This window comes from Pyxicephalus adspersus, chromosome 12 (genome assembly GCF_032062135.1).
Source record: "Pyxicephalus adspersus chromosome 12, UCB_Pads_2.0, whole genome shotgun sequence".
Classification (NCBI taxonomy): Eukaryota; Metazoa; Chordata; class Amphibia; order Anura; family Pyxicephalidae; genus Pyxicephalus; species Pyxicephalus adspersus.
In genome coordinates this window covers 13,137,871-13,152,575 of record NC_092869.1, presented here as the reverse complement: position 1 = coordinate 13,152,575, position 14,705 = coordinate 13,137,871, and the positions used below count along the sequence as shown (strand labels likewise).

General features: G+C 36.5%; 1 protein-coding gene across 1 annotated transcript; it reads left to right on the top strand.

Annotated features, from left to right (window-relative positions):
* The first annotated feature begins 80 nt into the window (after positions 1 to 80).
* DNAJC17 (DnaJ heat shock protein family (Hsp40) member C17) lies at positions 81 to 11,572 on the top strand. Its single transcript, XM_072428078.1, has 11 exons — positions 81 to 250; positions 1,804 to 1,873; positions 2,559 to 2,617; positions 3,441 to 3,528; positions 4,927 to 5,009; positions 5,312 to 5,408; positions 6,256 to 6,305; positions 7,309 to 7,386; positions 7,967 to 8,047; positions 10,528 to 10,659; positions 11,375 to 11,572. Exons 1-11 carry the CDS (start codon positions 158 to 160, stop codon positions 11,492 to 11,494), a joined length of 951 nt encoding a protein of 316 aa, XP_072284179.1. The 5' UTR covers positions 81 to 157; the 3' UTR covers positions 11,495 to 11,572.
* Positions 11,573 to 14,705: the final 3,133 nt, after the last annotated feature.

Here is a 14,705-nt window from a genome sequence, read left to right as displayed (position 1 = left end):
TACAATTTCCGACGGGCCTTGTGCGTCACACGCCAGAACTCTGCGACAGTCGAAGTACTACATTTCCCGAGATTCCTAGCGGTTGGGCATTAGACTGGTCATATAGGAGCGTGTACACAAGGTTTTATGGTGGAGTAGAAGATAACACATAATAATAATGTCAGCAGGGAAGACCCCGGGCTCCAAGGAGCTGATGCAGATGGATCTTTACGGGCTGCTGGGTATAACATCTGATGCCAGCGAGAGAGAGGTGAGGGGACACCGGCAGAATTTGGGTTACATGTTCTGTGTAGGAAGTGCAGGATACACGAAGGACACAATACAACACAATTGTTTTAATATGCTAAATGTGTTCAGGCTGTTCTGTTAGAATAGTGAATTATTGCTTTTTCACTTATCTTAGTGAATTGGGTTAAACTTATGTGATTTATGTTCTTAAAGTGTACCTAAACATAACATTTTTACTTGGCATAATAATTTAAAAAAAAAGGTGCAGCACCGCCCCTTTAAGTCTATATTGGCATAGCGATCAAGACATAATAGGAGCGCGAAGCCTCCCGGGATGCCTATGTCATGTCTATGTCTCTGGCTGCTCCTTCTGCGCATGCCGATGTTGGGCTTGCGCAGACAGGGCATTTCCCCCCCCAGGGGGAAAGAGATGCCAATCTAATGCATGCGCAGTGAGATCAGCTCCTCAACAGTGGCTACAACAACTGATCTCACACCTGCACAGTCCGAGATCGGGTGACGTGCCAAGAAGACGGAAGAGAAGAACAAAGATGGCGGTGCCATAGAGGAATTCTAGGACTACGCGTAATGGGATCGTGGGAAGGACCAGTGCCATCGAGAGATTTTTTTTTTTAAGTTTAGTTTCAAGAGAATTGTGCTTTGCAGAGTTATAATTAATTTTGCTAAGCAAACAGCCTAAACTCCCTTATTAAGTGAACCTCAGTATCTCTGATTCTAATGTAACCCAGATGATTACATATCCTTTGCCAGTACCTTAAAGTGTATATATGTTGAGAGCAGGTCAGTCCTAAACTTGTGTATGACAGTAAATTGCTAATACAGATCCTAAAGTGAAACTCTAGCCAATCTTTTTTGTCTGTTTTGAGTAGAGTGAGAAAATACCTGCCTGTGCCCGTGAAGACTTTCGCTCACTTCCTGTTCTGAAGACACCACGGCCTATAAATAGTCATCTCTGACACCAATCTCCCCAAGGGAAGCAGGAATGACTTTATATGTTTAGCTTTTTTCTTTATATGGATATAGTATGGAAGGGTTTGAGTCCCTGTCTTGCTATTTGTTTGCTGTATGTGTACCACTGAGGGCTTTTTATCATACTAACAGGAGAATGGAGAAAATCTTTCACTGTGAGGTGAATCCCTCTTAGACCGCTGTCCTCATAATAGGTGTTCCGACTGGGTGATTTCCAATCACTGGTTGTTCTTGGAACAGAGCAGAAACTTTAGATTTTTCTCTCTTTTGTTCTGGTAGACAGTGGTACGAGAAGAATTCATCTCCCCAAATGGACACAAAGGCAAAACACTTGACATTGAATCTTTTTTCTGCCAAAAACTAAAAGAAATATGCCTATATATTAAACAAAATAATTATAACATAAAATATATCACTTTAATATTAAGATATGTAATAATATATTGATAAGCAAATAATAAGATAGTCCAACCATTCAGCAAAGATTCCAAACCAAATAATTAGCCAGAGTTTCTTTTTCATAAATTAATATAGTAAGATGATATACATACTTAATATATGTTTTTTTTTTTTTTTTTTCTCCAGATTAAAAAGGCATACAGGCAAAAAGCCCTAACCTGCCATCCAGACAAAAATCCAGATAATCCTCGAGCTGGTAAGAACTAAAAAATTTGCTTACATGTGACAACAAAGTTAATTTTCCCCTCAGTCCCTGTTCTGCTGCCAACATTTTATTAGAAAGTCAGAGAGAGGAACCTTCTAACAGTAACACTAAAAATAAAAAAATGATAATAGAGTTAGAAAAGGCTAGAACTCCATTTGATTTGTATTGCTCTATGTCCCTATTGCAGATTTTCCTTTGTTTCTGTCTGGTAAAACCATTGTGGGCATTCATCTTTATGATGAATCCAGAACAGGAGTTCTAATCATTCTCCACTCTGACAAATACTATTAAAGAAGGGTATTGTTTTGATATACAGTGTAAAACAACCTATGAAACAGGAATACACTTTATCGTTATTGTAGATCATACAACATTTAGCTAATGCACACTAGCTAAATTGTATGTGATAGAAATGGCAATGCAGGTAAAGAGACCTGTATTAAAGATATCATGTTGAGTGTAAGAGTATTTGTGTTTTCCTTGTGAGCTACCATTTATAGATAGATAAGAGATTTTCCTGGAAGGAGTACTAAATGAACCTACAGTAAACTCTTCTCAGATAGTTGTTTTTTTTTTTATTTACAACCAAACTGAACACCCTAAAATATTACAATTAGAATGATATCAATAGTTTCATAGCTTTGTAATTTATATCTCTGCATTTCTGCCAATTTAGCGGAGTTATTTCACCAACTGTCTCAAGCCTTGGAAGTGCTGACCGATGGAGCTGCCAGGGTAAGTGCATTATTATATTTTGACCAAATGTATTTACAGATTGCCATAGTTTTTTTCTGTAAATAGTAAAAGCGATGTCAGATCTGGCATGTTGCCTAATGTTTCTTGTTTGGTTCCTCTAAACATCAGTATCAAAGTAGGGTGTCCGGTGCTTGTTCCTGATATGACCTTATCCTTTGATGCCCAAAGGAGGAAAGAGAATTATTAGAATAATTGATTTATAAATGCAAAAGACGGGCCCATGGTAAAGTCTGCTCATTCAGTTTTTCAGCATGTATGTTGTGCTTACATACCTTACTTCAGCTCCTCCATTAAGTGAGTGATTGGGTACTGTATGTACCTAAATAAAGATAGAAGGTTCCAGAAATCATGACTGCTACTACTGCCTGAGACTGACAACCAATGAATTCCGTGACTACAGCCCTAAAGTAACCTAATGACTAGTATGTACCTATATCTGACTAAACCTATTGTTCTTTTTTGCTCATCTATGAGTGTCCCTTGAAGAATATATAGTCCACTGAAGAGTTTACACTTTCATACACATCAGAACACTTATTTTACAGGGTCAATATAATAAATAAATAATTTGGTGACCACAGTTACAGTACATACTGCATAATGTAATTTGTTGTAAATGGGCAATATGATGGTTTCATGTTTAGTGTATTACCCTTTATTACTGTACTATACACTCTACCTGTAACCATCTTTGTTCTGATCACAAGGAGTTGCATTCCTTTTTGCACACCCACTCATAATTTATGTTTTAGTACGGATCTGAAATGATAAGCATTTTCTTTGTCTGTCCATCTTCTTTTAGGCTGCATATGATAAACTCAGGAAAGCCAAAGAGGCTGCTGCCAAGAGGACACAGAAGCTCGATGATAAAAGAAAGAAAGTCAAACTTGGTAAAAAATTCAGTGCATTTCTAAAAAAAATGTACAAATGTTTCCAGGCAGTCCCATTTATGTTGTAATATTGTTGTACACATTTATTTAGTTTGTGGCTACCGCCGATCTTTTGATTTTTGTGCAGCTTTTGATTATACTTTTCATTATTCCTTATTTAGGAGTGTATTCATAAACAATCTGCCAAATTCATATTAAAATCCTTCAACACAGTTAATTCATTATGTGCATTCTGTGGAAATTTAGATGGACACCACCACCAGCTACTATGTATGTTTGTAAATAATTAAAAGTCAATGTGTTACCATTTAAATTCACCACCTGCCTGCCATATAAACATAGTGTATTGCTTTTCTTTGAGGCTTAGTCCCTGTCTATCACAAAGCAGGTAATAGTACAAAGGGAAAGCACATTGCATCACAATAATCATGTACACCTTTTATGTATGTTGTATTAAACAACACTTTGTAGTGCACATATGCTCATGTCTACTTGGACATGGACATTAAAACTTATCTCTAGTTACCTGTCGGGTAGAACCTCTCATCTCTATTCACATTGAATAAAGAAGCACTTTCCTTTGAAAGAATTCAAAATGCAGATTGTTTATAGGGAAACCCATTAAATAGTATGCTTAGCAAAAAACAAAATATGAAGTACATTTTGGAGTATGTTCCAATTTACCTTTGTTTTACATTATTTCAAACACTGCAAGTACAAAAAAATACCTGTTTCTGTGGTCAATCCAGTGTGCTTCCTAACCGCTTGTTTGAGTTGACAAATCTGCCTCTCCAACAATGACATTCTAAGTGCTATCATGTGTGACCATTCCTCCTGGACTACAGAATACATCCCCCTATCCTCACCTCCATAACATGTGGGCAAAGTTGTCCAGTAATCCCAAGAGTAGAAATAGGCAGGGGTGAAAAACTTGGGTTTACAGTACTATAGAGGAATTAAGGAGCTCACTGGATTTTTTTTTGCAGCATGTTAGTAGGATAAAACATAGAGAAACATGTATGGTATTCAGAGATCTCTGAAATCTTTATGGACTACAGAACATCTCTGCCAATAGTATGGAGACAAGGAAAAGGAGAAGTGCTCTGTAGTCCCAAAATACAGTGACAATACTGATCCTTCATAGATAAAAAGTGAGTAAGTATTGTCACTGTGGGAAAGGACGTATTACTGGCAGGTTTACCAGGTGAAAATAAAGGGGGTAAAAGCCAAAAAAATGAAAAACTAATGTATCCACCCTATTTAAGTAATGATAAGCTGCAATAAAATGCATTTTTGTGTTTGGATTTAATGTAGATGCACTTTAATATCTGTAGCTGGGTAGGTAATTCTTTTTATTGTGAACATAATTGAATATTATGTTTTTCTAATGATATTAAGATCTGGAGGCACGAGAAAGAGAGGCGCAAGCAAGAGTAACAGAGGAGGAAGAAATACATGTTGCTCGGACGCTAGAACAAGAGGTGCTTCCATTTAAATATGCTTACATATAGTTTTTGTCCTGCTAAATATTTTAATTTTATTATGTTCAAGATTAATAATATAAAATATTTTATTGGGGTAAATATTGATATTTCATACTTGTAAGTACACAAAACAGGCTACTTTTCACACATTAATGTAATGTGAGCTGCCACATGTTTACCTATGTGAATTAAAATGGTTGCATCTATTTTTGTTCTACCTCTAAATCACTGAGAATCCAGATTTTGGAAATAGCATGGACTATGTGTTGACAGATTCTGTGACCTCTTTCTGTCTTTAGATAATACGTCTCCGTGAAGAAGGCTCTAGACAGCTGGAGGAGCAGCAGAGGTTGATACAAGAACAGATCAAGATGGAAAAAGAACAAAAAATGCAAGGTATTACCCAGGGCATATTAGCATACTGAAACAGCAGCATTTTTGCTTGGGTTATAGAAATATTTTTATGCTTATTTATAAATACAAACAATTGCTTGTATTGAAGGCTGAACTCCGATGAACTTGACAGACTGAAACTGCTTTCTTGTCACAATGTGACCTTTTCAGGGCATTCATTAGATGCTCTCCACTCCTCTAGGCTGAAGTCTACCCATTAAGGCATTTTTTATGTTCATTATTCCACAAAAAGTTACAGCACACTGTGTACATTCTTAAAAGGAGAAGTGAGGTTGCATGTTGCTGTTTTCAGCAAGGTATGAACAGCACCGTGCTAGGCCCTCCCACCAGTCAGTGTGCTTGCATGGCATATAGAGCTCAGATACCCATACTCTAAAGTAAAGGAGGTAATGAAATTGGAAGGGTTTTTATTTAATAATTTCATCAAGTCAGGAATGGGGGAATTAAGTAACCGAGAAAGGCAAAATTACATGCATATTAAACTTCAGTTTTAAGCAAATGTTTTCTAAATCTAGTTGTCATTTTCTAATTATTTGAACCCTTTTATTTCAGTTTTCCTAAAATTAAAATAATATACATTAAGACAGAAGTGTTTAGTGACTTGATTTCGGCCTCTAAACTTTTCTTCAAGCTTTATCTTTCAAGTTAGAAATGGACTACTGGGACTTAAACCGGATAATTTTGATTCATGAATTTCTGATTACTTTAGACAATCGGGAAATAATTTTTTAACCTTGTTGGGGTAAATTGAATTATTTATGGGATTAAATGTGCATATAAGTTTTTGTCTCAAATGTTTAAGTTTTCTATTATTCTTTATTTGGTTTAGGTAACAGAAGTGGAAATACAGAAGGGGAAGGGGGACCTGCAAAAATAAAGGTAGTTAAACTATTCTTTCATCAAACTAATGGTTAACAAATAGTATTTAAATATAAATAATACAAAATAGTACTGGAGGGGAAAAGAATAGCTACAATATCATTGTTCTGAAATTGTGGAAAAGTTGTATTTTTTACAAAGTATTACATTAGGTAGCTGAAATTTCTCATTATTTACTATGGAATGCAATACAGGAAAGTATCCAGTTTCAGCAGAGACAGCTAAAACAACTTTCATACAGTATGCAATACATTATATATTTAAATTGTACATATTTCATCATTTTAAGCATTTGTGATGGTTATATTTAGGAAAATTTGAGAAAGTTGGAAAATGTTTGCCTGTCTCAAAAATCATAATGAGCCTGATTTAATAAAGCTCTCAGAGGCTTGAAAGGATACTTTCAGCAGTGAAGTTGGGTGATTCGGCAATAAAAATACTTTTGTAGGGTAGGGAAAGGGCAACAATTATATTTACTTTTATTCTGTCTATATCCCATTGGAGATTCTCTCTTCCTGTCTCAGTGACCAGTGTTGTCTACAGGCTTGGCAGTGGAGACGCAAATAATTTTTCCTGTTTTAAGTATTCACTTTTGGTCTTCCGATTAATACATGTGAAAAGAGTTTCCAGGTAGGTATTCTTTAGAAGCAGTGCAGAGAAACAGTGCACCTTATGTTTGGGTTCAGTGCTTCCTTGTATTGGTGTACTGTAGAGAAGGACCCTTTGCTTCAGAGTCATTGGAGAAGAGCTCCCACTTACACACACCTGAACGGTCAAAGGTTATTTACCTACCCGAGAGACAAAAAGCCCTTTATATTTTTTGGGTAAGGCTGCTCTAAAACAAAAAAAAAACATGCCAAGGCTTCTCAATACAACAATTTCATGCTAAGGAAACAGAGTATTTTAAGTTTGCAGCTTGCTTCAAAACATGTTTTTGAAAGATATTTTCAGGTTGCCAAAACAGTCAGTTGCCAAATTTTTGTTTTCTCCTTTTCTCTGACAGCTAAAATGGAAATGTAAAAAAGAGGATGAGACAAAAGGAGGATATTCAGAAGATGTTCTGATGAGACTTTTACAGAAGGTTTGTTTTTCTTCAACTGCATTAGTCCTAGTCTTCTTGGAAAGGGATTCTGTTAAAGAACATGTGTAATGGTTCTAAAATGTGCATGGTTTCTTTATGAAGTATAGTCAAGAGAGCTTTTTAATTTACTCTATATAGTTCTGTTGTACAGGAGAAGGCTGCACCATGAATATAATTACAATAATTAACGCTGTAATTACCACAACATCACAAACATACAGCAGGTGTCTGTGCAATATCCTCAAGGAAACGTCCTGGTGTAGATTAGTCTACACTGGGGAAACGTCCGTGTAGACTAAGCTATACATCTTTGGCCTTCCACCTTGTGCAGCCCAACCAGTCAAAAATAAAATTCACAGTTTGACAAGCAACAGGCTGGTCACTACATGTTTAAAGTTCAAACGTCCCATGTGTGCACAAATGTATTTAAAAAAAAAGAACACTCTGTGTAGATCTGTGATGTGAAATGCACAATAATAGGTTAATTACTGTATTAAGTATATTAATAATTAGGTAATTAATGTATATAGGTTAATTATATGTATTTTCATGTTTTGTTTTTTTTTGTTTTTTTTTACAGTATGGAAAAGTACTAAATATTGTGGTATCCAGCAAGAGCAAGGGATCTGCAATAGCTGAATTTGCTACATTTAAAGCAGCTGTACGTTTTTCACAAGCGTTCATATGTTTTTTTCATTTTTTTTTGTATGACTGTATTTATTTTTGTTGCATGTGACCATTTATCTTCAAACAAACAAGATATAGAACAATGTTTTTCAACTGGGGTTTCTCCAGAGGTTGCTTGAGGTTCCTTGACCTGAGAGTCACAAACTGCTTATTGCTCACTTTACCAGAAAACAATTATCTTTTTAGCTATCTGTAAATGTGACATTCTTCCTGGCTAGCAATGTAAGAAGCATTCTTCCTACTGACCACCACACAAGTGTATTGTGGCCTGTGGATTTAGTAATTATAAAAGGGACTTCTTGAAGACCTGAAAGTTATTTCAAGGGGTTATAGAGTGTAATTAGTTGTGGATACAGGAAAATGGCAATCATTGGTGGGAGACATAAGGCGTATAATAGAATACTTTAATATTTAAACAATTCATCCAGATGGGTCTATGGAGAAGAAGTCATAAATGACTCCTTCTGGCTCGGTGAAGTAAAAATCACCCCATAGCAACTTAAACCATGCATGAGGTCTGTAGTGGGCACTATGTAATAAGAAATTGGAATTTAGCCACATGTTTAAATTTAATTAATGTTTAAATTATTTAATTGGTTCAATATTTAATAACTTTTTGTCAAAAAAAAAAAAAACATTTACCCAGGATTTCTCTGCCAGGGTTCTGGGGCTTCTTCAGAGGTTACTAAGGATTCACTGTGCAGTAAAGAAATGACTACCCACTTCATGGTCCCTGCTTAATTCTGTGGCCAGCACCGCTAGATGGAGTATCTCCCATTTTATACAAGATAAGTTAAAAATTAGGGGACAAATTCATTTTTTTGTGGTTTCTAGTGGTGGCATGCTTCACCCCACTGACCACCAACTTAAGGGGGCACTTCTCCCACTGATCACCAATTATAGGAGACAACTCTCCAACTGACCTGTAATGGAAGGTTTACCTCTCCCAGACAGGTTGAGCATATCCCTTGACACTGGTAGATATATCTCATATATTGTTTATGATTATATCTGTGTATTGATTTTCACTGTAAGTATTTGTATTTTTGGTAAATTGTTTTGCTGTATATACTTATATGTAACTATATTATCTATTTATTGTAACATTTTTGATGAGAATGATTATGTGATGTCTTAACCTGTGTCTGTTCCTAGTTTAGTGAAATGTTTTGCAAGGAAAAGCATTTGTTTCTTTAATTTAAGTCAATTTGGTGTCTCAGCTATTGCATATATTCAACTTATGTGAAGACATTTCTATTTGACCCCACAGCTACAATGTTTTTATTTTGATGTTTTGTTCTATGATATCCCCACAGCTACAAAAAAAAAAAAAAATTGGTAAACATAATATAACTGTACAGTAGCATGTATAATATATATAGTATATAAAGATTTCTTTGTATTGGACTCAATACAGCTATTTTGTATTGAAACCAATACAAAATTATTTGAATTTCTCTCCTCTCCTCCTGCCTGGACCAACGCATGCACCAATGTCACCGGGAAACCCCGGAGAATGTCTCTGCACACGCTAGGAGATCGAAGAAAGAATACGTGTCCAGAGGAGGTGCAAGGACCAGCAGGACGGCGGGGGGACGCCAATGGAACAAGGTGTTTTTTTTTTGTTTTAAGCGACCCTGAGTGTGACTCCGGATTACTGCTTTTTGCTTGGTAAATCCACCCCGAGTCACACTCGGGAATACCACTGGGGGGGTTAAAGCTCTCCAAGACAGTGAAGCTGGGTGACACAGAAGACCTGAAATGGATCTGGTCAGGGACATTTGCTAACAAATAGCAAATTACTTTTTAAATTCAATTCAGGTTTGCTGGGTCACCCAGGTTTACCTCTAAAAGTGTATTCTCCGCAATCTAGGAGCGATTTAATAAATTGGGCCCAAAGTTTCCAGAGGGGTCGGATTTCGTATAAACCCCATATTTCAGAGCTTAGTATTTTACTTCTTTATGATAGGGTTCCCATGTTTTTCTTAGTACTACTAACTGGCCAGTTAACTTACTGTGAGGTGTCATCCTGCCCAGGTTGTCCTTGTACTGTTTTGCTCTAAGTGTGCATGCCACTGATCTTTTGGGAGACAGGTAAACTACATCTGCCTCAAACTAGACACCACACAGTGCTAGTATCTAGTTTAAAAGTCACAGTGGATGAGAAATATAAATACTTTTGAAATAATTTATTCATGCCAAGAATTCAATTCTGCAGACATGTAAATCACATAATTTGTTGAATAATTTAAACTTTAAACATTTTTTTTGTTAAGTTTAAAAATTTTTGGTAGCTGCTTGCCGAATACTATTATCTACTTGTACTTGTTTTCTGACTTTACTTTTTCAGTTAGTTTTTAAGGAACAACTATGCAAATGAAAGGACCAAAAAGGTACCTCTTGTCCACTAAACCATGGATGGATGTTTATAAATCTTGTGCTTTTCTCTTATAGGAACTTGCAGTTAGAAATGAGGCTGGTTTATTGAATAATCCTCTTAAAATCTCTTGGGTGGACACACCACCATCCTCTGTAGTGTCAGAGAATTTTAGCAAGACCTCCACAGATTCTTCCTATTCATCACAGGTAAAGTGAACATGTTATGTTATTTCATATCATGATGTACATACATAGCCTATGCTGGAACTTTGAATGTTTTTATCTTTGAAAATAAGTGTTGTCTGTACTCCTTAGTTCTTGATTACTAAGCCAATTAATAATGTGAATTTAGTATTTATTTATGTGGTTACTTTCAAGATTTGTGTACAGAGCAATGACTTTCCTAAAACTAGAATTCTTGTTTATCAAGATATATTAATACCACCAATTACCTAGTATATAGCAGTCAGCATCTTGACTACTATATTCCATACTGAATAATATTATTATGATAATGGTTACTTTTTTTATTTATTTATGCAGCAAATTTGAAATAATAGTAAAGAAAATAAAGATGGAGAAAAAAAATGAAAAAAGGGGTATGAAGAGGATGGTAGGGTAAATGATATGAGAAACCGAGATAGACTCACTTTTTCCTCCCTTGCCATTGCACATATCCACAGGGTATAAATGATAATAGAGCACCAGTTACAATCTTTTAATGTACATACAAGTAAGGTTACTGGAGTTTGAGACATGTGTCCAAATAAAATTATAGAATGTTTTTTTTTTTTCCCCACACATTTATCAGGCTTATCCTTTTACCCTCTTCACCACTTAAAGGGTTTTCCTTCTTAGTACACAATATAACAGTATCTAATCTTTATTATTTGTAAGAGAGAGCAACTTCTTTTCTTTGCAGAACTCTGTAAGATCGGAGAGAGATTTTGAAAGTTTAGTATTGATGAAGATGAGACAGGCAGCAGAACGTCAGCGCCTAATAGAGCAACTACAACATGAAGATGAGGAGGCTGATGCCTAAGTTTTTTTTTTTTGTTTTTTATGCAACTTTTTTTTAATGTACAGTTTTAAATTAAAACAATATTTTTAACTGGTTTACAAGTTGTGTTACAGTGATTTCTTTTTTTTTTTATTTAAGACTTAAACTAAAGCATATGCAAGTCCTTGTCTGCTAGACCAGTGATTTTCAACCACTGTGCCGCGGCACACTAGTGTGCCATGAGCGATCTTCAGGTGTACCGTGAGAAATTATCCAATGTTGGTTAATTGGTGTGAAAATTATTTATTTACTGCAAATAATTTGTCTTCATTTGGCTATACCAGCAATGTATAGTGATAGGCAGAACAAAGAAGTACTTTTCCACTAGATGGCAGCAGGTAGCTAATTAATCTGTGACATTTTTGTTTAGTGGTGTTCCGTGGGATTTTTCTAATGTAAAATATATGCCACGATTTAGGAAAGGTTGGGAAACACTGTGCTAGACTACAAATCTGTACCTGTCCCTCTGTCTTTGTACATACGCATACGTTGATCCATTTATTTGTTTTCCAGAAAAACAATACTTTTCCTTGACTCTCACAGCCTTCTCACACTGTGTTCTTGAGAGATCAAAAGGTGTGCCTATATTCTAAAATAAAGCGGGAGGTGTTTGAGGTGAATTTAGGTAATACCTGGACTTGCAATTTAAATGGGTTCTGTCTCTACTAAAACAAAAAGGCCCGCATTTAGTAAGTCAAGTTCACTTAGGTATCCCGCGAGGCTTTGCGCTCCCATTTAATTAGGGATGGTGCTGCACACTTTTTTTTATTTTTTGCAGTGGAGAGATTTGAAGGCAAAGCAGAGTAGCTTGAATTTTATTTTAAGGTGAAATGGAAGCCAACAAAGAGAACTACAAAGAGAGGCAGCAGACGAGGAGCGGTGGGAAGGATGGATGAGTCTGGCTGCAGCATTCATAATAGATTGTAGAGGAGAGAGTGGGGTTAGTGGAGTACCAGAGAGGAGAATGTTACAGTGGGATTTTGGAGATGTTGCGCAGATAAAAGGGACAGGATCTAGAAATATTCTGAATATGGGGGCAGAATTGAAGGTGATGCCAAGACAACGTGCCTGAGAGGGGGGACGAATGTAAGTGTTATTAACAGTTAGAAATATGTCAGGGGGAGATAAGTTATGCTTTATCCAGGTTGAGTTTCAGAAATCTATAAGCTATCAATGGTTATCCAGGTCTGAGGGAGACAAGTCAGTGGTGGACAGATAGATTTGAGTGTCATAAGCATACAGATGGTACTGTAAGCCAAAGGAGGATATGAGACTACCGAGAGAGGAGGTGTACCTAGAAAAGAGAACCGGTCCAAGGACTGACCCTTGGGGAACACCAACAGGGAGGAGAGCGGGAGAGGAGGAGTTACCTTCAAAAGAAACTCAGACAGGTAGAAAGCAAACCAAGAGAGAGCAGTGTCACTGATACCATTGGAGCACATGATTTGGATTAGAAGGTGGTGATCAACGGTGTCAAAAGCAGAGGAAAGTTCAAGGAGAAGGAGGAGGGAAAAGTTGCCTTGTGACTTAGCTCTGCTGAGGTCGTTGGCCACTTTAGTAAGGGCTGTTTCAGTGGAATCGGCGGCTATAAAACCAGACTGGAACGGGTAAAGGAGAGAGGTGGTTGCATGGTGCAGACCAGGAAGAAAACACAACATGGGAGCCCAGATATTCCTGGACAGTGCAAATGTAGGCTAGAGAGGTGCAGGGTAAGTGGTGCTAATGATGGCACAGTTTCCCTAGTTCTGTGGGAATCTGTGATAGATTGTCTTTGACAGATCTGATCTGTCAAACCAGAGATGAATGCAGTTCCAGGACTTGACACTAGATGTCAGCAGAGTGTAAACATTCTTTTTCTAATGGCACTTTGAAGGCAAAATAAATCTCTATTTATGTTATAGTATTGTTTAAAAGAAACAGTACTATAATATAAACTATCAGGAACAAATTTTTAGATTGAGTTTTCACTTCACTGTGACTTTTTAATCTGTATGCTTGCTCCAAATCTTAAAAAAATAGTGTCGGAGAGTAGAGGAAGGGAACACGGGCACCACTGTTTGCCATTAGAGTAATCTGCCTCTAAAAGCACTGTACATTATACTTGACAATTGCCAATGTACCCTTGAGGGTTCAAAGACTCTAGAAACAGGCTTAGAAAACATCCTATTGTACTAATATAAGGACATGCCTGTGTGCTGCAGAGGACTTACAGGCCACTTTCTGAAGGAAAGAGCGAGTGTTGTTTTCACTAACATTACTAAAGGTTACCTCCTTAGAAGAAATCATTATCTAAGGGTATATTTTACATCTTCTGTGATTGCAGCTGTCATCCAGGTGTGAGAAGCTATTCTGTCAGAGAAAGGAGAGTACCGCTAAATCTATGTCTTTACCCTTTTGTATTTGGATTCAATACATCTGCATGATAAACCATCTAGGGTCATGTTGCTAAACACCAGAGATTATTGCCGCTGTTCATCCTCAGTGAATGTGATTACAGACAGGACACGGGAATGATATTATCCTGAGGGCAGAAGGATTATATCATTACATGCATACTAACCACTTTGTTTGCAAAGTCCCTCAATTTACAGAGTCACCTTATTTGACCTTAGGGGACGGGTACATTGAATCCCCACTTCCCTTTCCCACATATGGAGGTGTTATCTACTAAACCACCATATGACCTTATTTGACTTTAGGAGATGGGTACAATTAATATCTTTGTATCCCTTTCCTACATATGGAAGTTAACTGTTAAACTGCCTCTAGCCTGCTGTACACCTTAGTGAAGTTTAGACAAACATTTCAAATATTTTGTTCTTTTACAATACCATAATAAGTGTTGGATGTTAAGAAGTTTTTTTAACCTCTATTTACTTAAAAAAAAAAATCACCAATAACTGAATAAATAACTTCTTTCACAGCCAGGTATACTTTCAAAGTTTTTGTTACACTTTAAGGTGATTTTGAAACATTGTTAGTTATTGGCACCTTTGCCAATTGGCTATGGTTGCAAGATTTTAACCTGCTAGATGCACCTTTAAAAGGGGGGGGGGGGGATAAATCTAAGGAGTTGTTTCTCACATACTTAGTATGTAGGTATATATTTGATATGCTGTAGCATATATACACTTTATAGTTTTTTTAAAAAAAGGAAACAAAACTGGTTTCAGACTAGTAGAATTCTGCCAAG

Bases quoted from the DNA above. Each gene is read 5' to 3' on its own strand.
- DNAJC17 (XM_072428078.1), top strand. From the start codon at position 158: ATGTCAGCAGGGAAGACCCCGGGCTCCAAGGAGCTGATGCAGATGGAT. The intron at 3,529-4,926 runs GTAAAAAATTCA...AATGATATTAAG, and splicing joins AAGAAAGAAAGTCAAACTTG to ATCTGGAGGCACGAGAAAGA. The intron at 6,306-7,308 runs GTAGTTAAACTA...TTTCTCTGACAG, and splicing joins GGGGACCTGCAAAAATAAAG to CTAAAATGGAAATGTAAAAA.